Here is a 12005-nt window from a genome sequence, read left to right as displayed (position 1 = left end):
TCCATCACAAGATGCAGAGTGTGGTGGGGGATACAGACACACAAGATTATAGAACACTGTGGAGTGATCTATGAAGCAGGCGTGCAGGTGGGGGGTGAAGGAGAGAGGGCATGCTTTACCATGTTGGAGCAGGAGATTGTTCTGGAAACGTTCTGTGGCTGCTGTGTTCAGAGCTTCAGAAAAGGTGCATCTGGGAAAGTTCTCAGGCATTTCTAGATTCCCTCCTGGGTCCAGATCTTCACCAGAATGGTTTGCAGTAATCTGGTACTGGCATAGGGGGTCCAGAGAAAATTCTCTGACTTTTATAAGAGCTATCTGTTCAACCCTATGGTTAGAGAAATGGGTTTCTGTAAGGCTTTCTCATTTACAACTGGCTTTCCCTCATGTTCATTCTCACATCAGTCCCACGGAGTCAGTGCACAGCTAAATTACCCTACAGTTTATACAAGAGGAAAGTTATGAAGTTCAGAGAGGATTGAGGGACTTCAGCAAGTCACACAGCCAGGAAAGAACAGAGCTGCAGTGTGAACCATATCTAATGACTCCACATCTGGGCCCCTGTCCTTTCTTCAGCATCAGGGAAAAAGATTATTCTTATATTCACCAAACGAGGCAAGGCCCACTTCTTTAAGCTGGTAGCATTCAACATGATTGTATTGATCTAACTGCCTTCTTGATGGAAATTTTGTGTTTCTCTCCCCTTTTTTCTTTGCCTATTTTTTATCTAAATCAAAACAGGCATCAAAAAGAAATCTCTTCTATGATTTCAACTCCAGAAAAATGTGCAAAACCTTGTTCTGATGTGGAATCAACAAAAACGTCATACCTAGATATGCTGAAATTACCAGAGAACCTTTCAAGTCAAAAGATTCAGAAAAGGAAAGTCCTCCATGCAGGTATCAGTGAACAAAATGTTTGAATGTCATTACTAGTTTTTCTTCAATGCAAGAAGGATTTATTTATTTTTTATAATATTTTTATTTATTTCTAGGAGAGAGAGAGAGAGACAGCGTGAGCAGGGGAGGATCAGAGAGAGAGGGAGATACAGACTCTGAAATAGGCTCCAGGCTCTGAGCTGGCAGTCAGCACAGAGCCCGACGCGGGGCTCAAACCCACGAACCGCGAGATCATGACCTAAGTGAAAGTCGGATGCTTAACCGACTAAGCCACCCAGGTGCCCCAAGAAGGATTTATTTTTAGAACAAAACTAAATCTACATAATATTTTATTTTTTTAAAGGACACCAACACTTTTTTTTTAAACATTTATTTATTTAGTGAGAGAGGGAGAGAGAGAGCGAGCACACACGTGCAAGCAGGGGAGGGGGAAGAGAGAGAATCTCAAGCAGGCTCAGCATAGAGCTCTGTGTGGCCCCATCTCACGAACTGTGAGATCATGACCTGAGCAGAAGTCAAGAGTCAGACACTTAACTGACTGAGCTACCCACGTGCCCCAATCTACATAGTATTTCAAAAGGAACCTAAACCTGTGGATGTCTTGGTTTTGTTTTGTTCTATTGACATGTAATTGACCCATAACATTATATTGGTTTTAGGAGTACAATATAATGATTTGATATTTGTATATATTGAAAATTGCCACAGTAAGTTTAGTTATCATCCATCACCATCCATACTTATAAAAACATTTTTCTCATGATGAGAACTGTTAAGATCTACACTCTTATCAATTTTCAAATGTGCAGTAAAGTGTTACCAATAGTCACCATGCTGTACATTACATCCCCATGACTTTATTTATTTTATAACTGGAGGTTGTATCCTTAGACTCCCTTTACCCATTTTGCCTACTTCCCTATCCCCCACCACTGGCAACCATCAGTCTGCTTTTTTTTTTTTAACCTTTTTTAATGTTTATTTTTGAGAAAGAGAGACAGAGCACGAGTGGGGGAGGGGCAGAGAGAGACACACACACACACACAATCTGAAGCAGGCTCCGGGCTCTGATCTGTCAGCACAGAGCCCAACACAGGGCTTGAACTCACAAATTACTAGATCATGACCAGAACCGAAGTCAGACGCTTAACCACCTGAACCACACCACACCACTCTGTCATAAATTAATTAACCCATATAACCATATAAACATGGGTTTATTTCTGGACTCTTGTTCTGTTCTATTGATCTGTGTGTCTGCTTTTATGCTAATACAATATTATTTTGATTACTATGGTTTTATTAACAGTTTTACATCAAGGAGCATGATACCTCTGGCTTTTTTCTCCTTTCTCAAGATTGCTTGGCTCTTTTGGGTCTTTTGTGGGTCCATACAAATTTTAGAATTGAAAGCCTGTGTTTTTTTTGGTTTTGTTTAATTTTTTATAATGTTTGTGTATTTTTGAGAGAGAGAAAGAGCATGAGTTTGAGAGGGGCGGAGATAGAGGGAGACACAGAATCCAAAGCAGGCTCCAGGCTCTGAGCTGTTAGCATAGAGCTTGAGGTGGGGCTCGAACTCACGAACCATGAAATCATGACCTAAGCTGAAGTCAAATGCTCAACTAACTGAGCCACCCAGGTGCCTCATAATGGCTAATGATTTTGAACATCTTTTCATGTGCTTGTTTGTGGTCTATATATCCTCTCCGATGAAATGTCTGTGCGTGTGCCTTACCCATTTTCTACACGGATCATTTGTTTTGTTTTTTATTGGCAAGTACTGAAAATTCTTCATTCTAGATTCTAGGACTTTGTTTTGAATATGTTGCTTGCATATATTTTCTTCCAGGATGTAGCTTGTCTTTTCATCCTCTTAATGAGTCTTTCACCAAGCAAAAGCTTTTAATTTGGATGAGATTCAGTTTACCAGTCTTTCCTTTTATGGATCATGCTTCTCGTATCAAATCCAGGAACTATTTCCTTAGCCTCAATTCCTGTTTTCCCTGTAAATGTTGTCCTATAGTTTTTTAAAAAAGTCGCTTTATATGATACATTTAAGTCCATAATCCATTTGAAATTTTATTATCATTTTATTATTCAAATATAATTAACATAGTATTGTATTAGTTTTGGGTGTACAATATAACAATTCAACAACTCTACATATTTATCAGTACTCATTATGACAAGTATACTTTTTAAAAAATTTATCTTATTTATTTTGGATGGATCCCAACACAGGGATCCATCTCAGAAACCATGAGATCATGACCTGAGCCAAAATCAAGAGTCGAGCACTTAACTGACTGAGCTCCCCAGGCACCCCAAAGATTTTATTTTTAAGTAAACTCTGCACCCAACATGGGTCTCAAAACCACAATTCCAAGATCAAGAGTCATATGCTCTGTCAAACTGAACCAGCCAGGCACCCCAATAAGTTTACTTTTAATCTCCTCTACCTATTTCACCCATTTGCCACCCACCTCCCCTCTGGCAACCACCAGTTCTGTTTTTTGGTCTGTTTTTATGTTTTCTCCTTTTTTCTTTGTTCATTTGTTTTGTTTCTTAAATTCCACACATAAGTGAAATCATATGTCTTTCTTTGACATATCTCACTTAGGATTATACTCTCTAGATCCATCCATGTTGTTGCAAATGGCAAGATTTCATTATTATTTGTGGCTGAATAATATTTCTCTGTGTGTGTGTGTGTACCACTTATTTATCCATTCATCTATTAATGGACACTTGGGTTGTTTCCGTATCTTGGCAATTGTGATGCTGCAGTAAACATAGGAGTGCACATATCTTTTCAAATTAGTGTTTTGATTTTCTTTGGGTAAACACCCAGTAGTAGAATTAGTGGATCATATGGTAACTATCTCTCTATTATTTTTTATTTTTTGAGGAAGCTCCATACTGTTTTCCGCAGTGGCTGGATCAGTTTGCATTTCCAGCAGTGCACAAGGCTTCCTTTTTCTCCATATCCTCACTAATACTTGTTATTTCTTACATTTTTTATTTTAGCCATTTTGACAGGTATCAAATGATATGTCATTGTGGTTTGAATTTGCAATTCCTGAACGATCAGTGATGTTAAGCATCTTTTCATGGTCTGTTGGCCATCTGCATGTCTTCTTTGGCAAAATGTCTATTCAGGGTCTCTGCCCATTTATTAATTGAATTATTTGGGGTTTTGGTGAGAAGTTAAATAAGTTCTTTATAGTTTTTGTTATTAACCCTTTGTCAGATATATCATTTGCAAGTATCTTCTCCCATTCAGTAGATTACCTTTTCATTTTGTTCATGGTTTCCTTTGTTGTGCAGAAGCTTTTTATTTTGATGTAGTCCCAATACTTTAATTTTACTTTTGTTTCCCTTGCCAGAGGAGACATATCTAGAAAAATGTCTCTACAGCTGATGTCAAAGAAATTACTGCTTATATTTTCATCTACGAGTTTTGTGGCTTCATATCTCACATTTAGGTCTGTAATCCGTTTTGAGTTTATTTTTAAGTGTGGTGTAAGAAAGTTGTCCAGTTTCATTCTCTTGCATGTAACTGTCCAGTTTTCCCAATACCATTTGTCAAAGAGACTCTTTTTCCCACTGTGTATTCTTGCCTTTTTTGTCATAGATAAATTGATCATAAAGGTGTGGGTATTTTCTGGACTCTCTATTCTGTTCCATTGATTTGTGTGTCCGTTTTTGTGCCAGTACCTTACTGTTTTGATATGTACAGCTTTGTAGTATGTCTTGAGATCTGGGATTCTGATACCTCCTGCTGTGTTGTTCTTCTTCAAGATTGCTTTGGCTATTCAAGGTCTTTTGTGGTTCCATGTAAATGTCAGTATTATTTGTTCTAGTTCTGTGAAAAGTTGTTGGTATTTTGATAGGGATTGCATTGAATCTGTAAATTGCTTTGAGTAGTATGAAAATTTTAACAATATTTGTTCTTCTAATCTATAAGCAGGGAATATCTTTTTTCAAATGTTTATTTATTTTTAAGAGATAGACAGAGCTCAAATGGGGAGTGCGGAGAGAGAGGGAGATGCAGGACTCAAAGCAGGTTCCAGACTCTGTGCTGACAGCACAGCCTACCCGATGTGGGGCTTGAACTCACAAACCATGAGATCATGACCTGAGCCAAAGTCAGACGCTTAACTGACTGAGTCACCCAGGTGCCCCGGGAATATCCTTCCATTTGTTTGTGTCATCTTCAGTTTATCAGTGTTTTATAGTTTTCAGACTTCTTTTTCACCTCCTTGGTTTAAGTTTATTCCTAGGTATTTCATTCTTTTTGGTGCCATTGTAAATAGGATTGTTTTCTTAATTTCTCTTTCAACTACTTCATTATTAGCATATAGAAATGCTACAGGTTTCCATATATTAATTTTGTACCCTGCAATTTTACTGAATTTATTTATCAGATCTAGGAGTATTTTGGTGGAGTCCTTCAGGTTTTGTCCATATAGTATCATGTCATCTGCAAATAGTTGTGGTGAGGACTTCCATACTATGTTGAATACAAATGGTGACAGTGGACATCCTTATCCTGTTCCTGATCTTAGAAGAAAAGTGCTCAGACTTTCACCATTGAAGATGATGTTACCTGTGGGTTTTTCATATGTGGCTTTTATTTATGTTGAGGCCTGTTCCCTCTAACTCTACTTTGTTGAGAGTTTTTATCATGAATGAAGGTTTTATCATTTGTACTTTGTCAAATGCTTGTTCTGCATTTATTGAGATGATCCATATGGTTTTTATCTTTTCACTTGTTTGTGATATATCACATTGATTGATTTGTGAATATTGAACCACCCTTGCATCCCTGAAATAAATCCCACTTGATTGTGGTAAATGATTTTTTTTTAAATATATTGTTGGATTCTGTTTGCTAGTATTTTGTTAAGGATTTTTGTACCTGTGTTCATCAGAGATATTGGCCTGAAGTTTTCTTTTTTGTAGTGGCTTTATCTGGTTTGGAATCAGGGTAACGCTGGCCTTCTAGAATAAATTTGAAAGCTTTCCTTCCTCTTCTAGTTTTTGGAATGGTTTGAGAAGAATAGGTATAACTTTTATTTAAGTGTTTTGGTAGAATTTACCTGTAAGCCATCTGGTGCTAAACTTTTGTTTTTGGGTGTTTTGATTACTGGTTCAATTTCATTGCTAGTAATTGATCTGTTCAAATTTTCTATTTCTTCCTGATTCAGTTTTGGAAAGTTGTATGTTTCTAAGAATATATCCATTTCTTCTAGGTTGTCCAACTTATTGACTTATAATTTTTCATCATAGCCTCTTATAGTTCTTTGTGTTTGTGTGGTGTTGGTTGTCATTTCTCCTCCACTTTCTCATTTTATTTAGTTGAATTCTCTTCCTTTTTTTATGAGGTTAGCTAAAGGTTTATCAATTTTGCTGGTCTTTTCAAAGAACTAGTTCTGGGTTTCATTGATCTATTGTGTTGTATTTTTGGACTGTATTTCATTTATTTTGCTCTTATCTTTATTATTTCCTTCCTTCTATTATTTCCTTCCTTCTATTATTTCCTCTTTCCAGCTCCTTTAGTCATTCAGTTAGATTGTTTATTTGAGACTTTTCTTGCTTCTTGAGGTAGACCTATATTGCTACAATCTTTCCTCTTAGAACAACTTTTACTGCATCCCAAAGATTTTAGACTTTTGAGTTTTCATTTTCATTTGTCATTTGAGTTAATTTTTGTTATTATCCTACAGGTCCCTGAGTATCTGTTTATCTTTCATCAATGTATTTTTTCTCTGTTGTTAAAAATTGACCGAATTTTATTGTTCTGCCGTCCTCAGGTTGTCTGATACTATTATCTGTCATCTTTACTATTGAGCCCATCCAACAAGTCTTTTTATTTGGTGTTTTTTTTTTGTTCTACAATTTCTATTTGGAAATTTTTATAACTTCTTTTATTAGCTGAGATTTTCTATTTGTTCATTTGCTTCAAGATAACTCATAATTGTTGAAGCATTTTTATGACAGCTACTTTGAAATCCTTACCAGGTAATTCTAACTTCTGATTCATCACAGTATTGGCATAATTTGATTATCTTTCTCACTTAAGGTGTAATTTTCATGGTTCTTCCTATGATGGGTAATTTTTATAGTATCTTGAACATTTTGTCTAGTATGTAAGGAACTCTGGATTCCATTTAGATCTTTTATTATAGGAAGTAATTGCCCAATTTAAAGTTAACACATAGAATCTACGGCCATACCACCCTCAATGCATCCGATCTCATCTGAAGTTAACACATAGAGAACTGGGCGTGCTTGTGTGGGCTGTGGTTCCAATGATAATTTAATTTTCACAGCCCTTGTGGTATTATTTTGGTGTTTAGTTTGCTGGTGTCAGTTGAGTGACTACTGGTCCCTGCTATTGCTTCTTGAAGAAGCAGCAGGAATTTCCTTAGGCCAGGTTGCTAGATATCTCTCAGTGGGTGAAAATTGTAGTAGCTTCCCCACTACTGCTTTTGAGTGTCTTCATATCTAGGGCAAGAGAGGGCCTTGAACCTACAGAGGCCAAAGGTCTTCCTGGTATGGGCTATTACCATAGCTTGATCAATTCTGCATGATCTGTCCACTTGTTCTGGTACCTCTATACAAAGGAGAAATGTGTTAGACCTATGTGAACAAAGAGGCTTCCCATACAAGATGACTTTTGTAGCTTGCCTGCCCATTGCAGTAAACCTGAGTTTTGCTAGATGTGCTACTTGCTATTTGTTCTAAACACTTTTTAATGTTTATTTTTGAGAGAGAGGGAGAGAGAGATCAAGCAGGGGAGGGGCGGAGAGAGGTGGGTACAGAGGATCCAAAGCAGCCTTTGCACACTGACAGCAGTAAGCCTGATGTGGGGCTCGAACCTACAAACCATGAGATCATGACCTGAGTCAAAGTTGGATGTTCAACCAACTAAGCCCTCAGACGCCCCTGTCCTAAACATTTTAACAGTCTTTTGTCACTTCCTTCATTTCACTTAGTTTTGAGATTGTTGCTATTGATAGGCATCCTTGTCCGAATGTTTATTCTCTTTCAGTTTTTAATGTAGAAGGGTAATGAAATGTGGTGACTAACTACAAAGCTTGGGGAGTAGTTAAGTGCTTGAATCCACTGCCAGATAAATATGTTTTTAGTCTTTATTTTCTGTGTTTGGGAATAGTACAGTTACTATGTTTGGAGACTTTTGGAGCTTAATTTTATTTTCATTTTGGCACACCTGTTGTTTTGCCTACTGATTTTGATCAAGGTACCTTGCCAGAGTTCAGCTCTCCTATGTAGATCATTTATCTCTTTTGCTCACAGACATCACTCCCAAGGAAATTTATCCTTCTTAATTCCTGGCTACAGAAGAAACCAAGACAGAACTCACCCTGTTGTTGCCTAGAAAAATAATGAATAATGCATAGCGCATTCATATGTCTATATATATATGCAGAGACCACTGATGTTAACTTTCTGTGTAAAAGGTAGACAGTTTATAGATTATTAATTCATCTTCAGTCTAATTATCTAGTTTCTATAGAAGAGGCTAAGTCCCTCCCTGTTGAAAATAAGGGTACATTGGGGCACCTGAGTGGCTCAGTCAGTTAAGTGTCCAACTTTGGCTCAGGTCATGATCTTATGGTTCATGAGTTCGAGCCCCACATCAGGCTCTGTGGTGATAGCTCAGAGCCTGGAGCCTGCTTTGGATTCTGTGTCTCCTACTCCCTCTCCACTTGAACTCTGTCTCTGTCTGTCTCTCAAAAATAAATAAACATTAAAAATATTTTTAAAAAGAGAAAACAAGGGCATGTTTCATACATGAATACTTCATAAAGGCTTGGTTCTTGTGCCTCCAAATGGTGAAATACAGAACAAACAGTTAATGCATTTTCTATAATCGCATATGAAAATAATCAAAATGTCTTGGTACAAGCTCATGACTTTGTACATAACACACAGATTAAATGTCAATATTTGATAAGTATCTATTTGCTAGTTAAAAGGGCTGCAATCTGTGAACAGGGTGAGGTATCACTCCCAAGATTATGTTATGTTGACCTTAAGCCAAGGTTGTCTAGGAGAGAGAGCCCAGTAATACTCACAGGTGCTCTTAAAAGCAAGAGCTTTTTTCCAGCTGGTAACAGAAAAGAAAGTCAGAGAGACTTGAAACTTGAGGGGAATTCAATGTACCATTGCTAGCTTGAAGACCGAGGTTCTGTGTGAGTAGTAATGTAGGTGCTTAGGGGGCTGAGAGGCCCCCCAACAGCCAGAAATGAACCAGGGACCTCAGTCCCACAACTGCAAGGAAATGAATTCTGCCAACAACTTGAATGAGCTTGGAAGCAGATCTCTCTCAAAGACGGGCAGAGCTTCAGCTCAGATAAGTGGAACAAGCCTTTACCTCAGCATTGAGTTGGTGGCACAACTATTCTCTGAGGTTTGGGAGACTGAACCTGCATTCTCTTTTTGAGGATCCAAGGAAATGGTTGCATCTAATAAAATATCTTCCTTTGTCCCAAATTCCTTTAATCCCTTTCCCTTTGATACCAACAGAATCAACCAAAACCAGCCTGCTCAGAAGCCAGATGTCCACCCTCAAGAGCTCAGCTTACAGTGAGAGGACAGACAACCTTTTCAATTCCAGCAGCTGGAACACTCCAAGTGACAGAGGCAAGGCAGAGAGAGTCTCTATGTCAGGAAGCCCAGGCTGGCTTCCCTTTGCCCATTGTGTCTGTTCCTAAAAGAGCTTGGTGTAGATTCATTTTGGGGGTGGGGGGAACAAATCATTTTTTTTTTAAATGTTTTATTTATTTCTAGGAGAGAGAGAGACAGACAGCGTGAACAGGGGAGGGTCAGAGAGAGAGGGAGTCACAGACTGAAACAGGCTCCAGGCTCCGAGCTGGCAGTCAGCACAGAGCCCGACGCGGGGCTCGAACCCACGAACCGTGAGATCATGACCTAAGCGAAAGTCAGACGCTTAACCGACTAAGCCACCCAGGCGCCCCGGGAACAAATCATTTTAAGTGGGTTGGGACTGATTCCTATTCAGGGACTCCTTGTAAATCAGGTCTACCTGCTGGAGTGAACTAAATTTTCTTATCCTAACTCACTCCAAAACACTCCTTCTTCTAGATGCTGCTGATTCAACTAGCTAATATTTCTTTTCATTTATAAATCCAAATTTAAAGGATATATAGTAATAATCCCAAATATTAATTTCAAAATTTGTACATACAACTAAACAGGATTTAATAGGGATTTTGGTTTTCCATACAGAGTGGAAGAACAACAAAGCAAACCATTAGAAACTGAAATGTCGATCAGGCTTCTTTTGTATCATTTGGAGGGAGTCTAATGAGGGCAACATTGAACAATCAATGGTTAATGGCATTCTCATTTAACATTTAAAAAATGTATTTTCTGGGGAATGAGAGAATGAATGTCTCATTCTTCCTGGAGAGAGATCTGAATGGATATGGGATGAAGTAGATAAGTAAAACAGTAGGGCCATTTGTAACTTTGCATTGGTCTTTAGTGTAGTTGTAAATGAATCTTACCTGAGAACCCACTAAGACAGATCAGTATTCTCTGAAATATGGTCCTTTTAATAGCCTTCAGTCACAACTGAACTCTGAGATAAGTACAATCCTTTTGCATTTTGATAAAAAAAAATATGTTAGGAAATTATAAAACCATTATTTCTCTTTCCACAGAAAGGAGGAGCCTGTTGACAGATGAGTATCCAGATGGCATATCGTTAGAAAGACTGAGTCAAGAAGAAAGCCAGGTTCATGGCCAAGAGTGAGTACTTTAATTTTCTAGGACAGTTGTGTTATGTTTTTGTTTATTGCAAACTTTAAGCATCATATTATTGTGTTCTTATTTCTGCAAGTATGTCTTCAGAAAACTGGCTCAAAACTCATGGCTTGGTTGCCAAGAAACTCACCATCATGGATGCCTTGTCACTGACGGCGGTTCCTCACACCCCCACCTATGTGCCCATTCTGGACAAGTATGTTGTTTCCAAGGTCTTTGATGAGGTAAGATTGATTTTCTGTATGTCCTTGCCTGAGGTATTGTTCATTTCCAGTTCAAGTAAAAAGTCCTCTTTGGTCTTCTCCAGTTGTAATAGAAATGTATTTCAGCCATTGAGAAGAAAAGTGTTTGTAAAGATGGTAAAAAGGAGAGAGGAAAGCTCTTAAGCAATTTTGTTTTTAAGCTGAGAAGAAATTGGCCTTTTTCACGGCTGACTGCTCGTGGGTGGCAGTGTGGAGCTGCAGCAGTGTTTGAAGAGCGTTTTAGTCATGAGTCAAGAGTGAGCATCATCCGGGATCAAAGAATGGGGAGAATTTGTGAGAGATTATGTCCTTCCTTTGCTTACCTTCTCTTCCTAAATACAGTGCATCTTTTCCATCATAAAAGTCTCCAAAAGAAAAGTCAGAGAGAGAAAGAGGGAAGGAGATTGAGAGAGACTGAGAGTGAGCCAGAGCAAAGAACCCTAAGAGAGTGACAGCCGTGTCCTGGAAGGGGGAGCAAGCAGTAGGACATGGAAGGGTTAAACATGGAGGACAGCCATATAAATACTGCAGAGTTTCTCTTGAGTTGGGCAACTAGAAGGTCCTTCCTTGCCCTTAGCAAGAACAGACCCAGTGAAACAGCCAGATTGTTCAAGGATGAGGAACACACAAAAAACAAGGCTGTGAAGATCAAACCCCAGTGCTTCTGGACAAATACAGTGGCAACTAATGATTTAAATAGGAACATAACATTTAGTGCTTTATGGGCACTAAATGGAAATAGTATCCTTAAAAGATCTTATCTCATACTGAAATATTTATAGAAGAAATGCAGGATGTTTGGAATTTGCTTCCAAATCATTGGGATGGTGGGAGTAGTTGAGGAAGGGGAAGAATAGATAAAACAAGATTGGCTGTGAGTTGATAACTGTTACATTTTCGTAAGAAGAATATTGAGTAAGGGGAAGCTCATTCTATTATTCTGTCTGCTTGCTTTTTTTTTTTTTTTTACATGGTTTCAATTTTCCATCATAAAAATTTGAAAAAAGCAAAGGCAGGAAAGCTTTTTTAAAAGGCTTTAACTGGTCTT

The 12005-nt window shown here is 38.2% G+C and overlaps 1 protein-coding gene across 1 annotated transcript in view; it reads left to right on the top strand.

The window, feature by feature from the left end:
* The window catches only part of VWA3B (von Willebrand factor A domain containing 3B), a 208443-nt gene that overhangs the window by 136501 nt on the left and 59937 nt on the right, over positions 1-12005 (top strand). Inside the window, exons 16-19 of the mRNA XM_077749344.1 lie at positions 739-896; positions 9453-9569; positions 10613-10700; positions 10792-10939. Coding sequence (XP_077605470.1) covers positions 739-896; positions 9453-9569; positions 10613-10700; positions 10792-10939 — 511 coding nt within the window. The remainder of the gene's footprint in view (positions 1-738; positions 897-9452; positions 9570-10612; positions 10701-10791; positions 10940-12005) is intronic.

This window comes from Crocuta crocuta, unplaced genomic scaffold, assembly GCF_008692635.1.
Source record: "Crocuta crocuta isolate KB4526 unplaced genomic scaffold, BGI_CrCroc_1.0 scaffold118, whole genome shotgun sequence".
NCBI lineage: Eukaryota > Metazoa > Chordata > Mammalia > Carnivora > Hyaenidae > Crocuta > Crocuta crocuta.
Note: the sequence above shows the minus strand (reverse complement) of the source record. Positions and strands in the feature narration are given on the sequence as shown.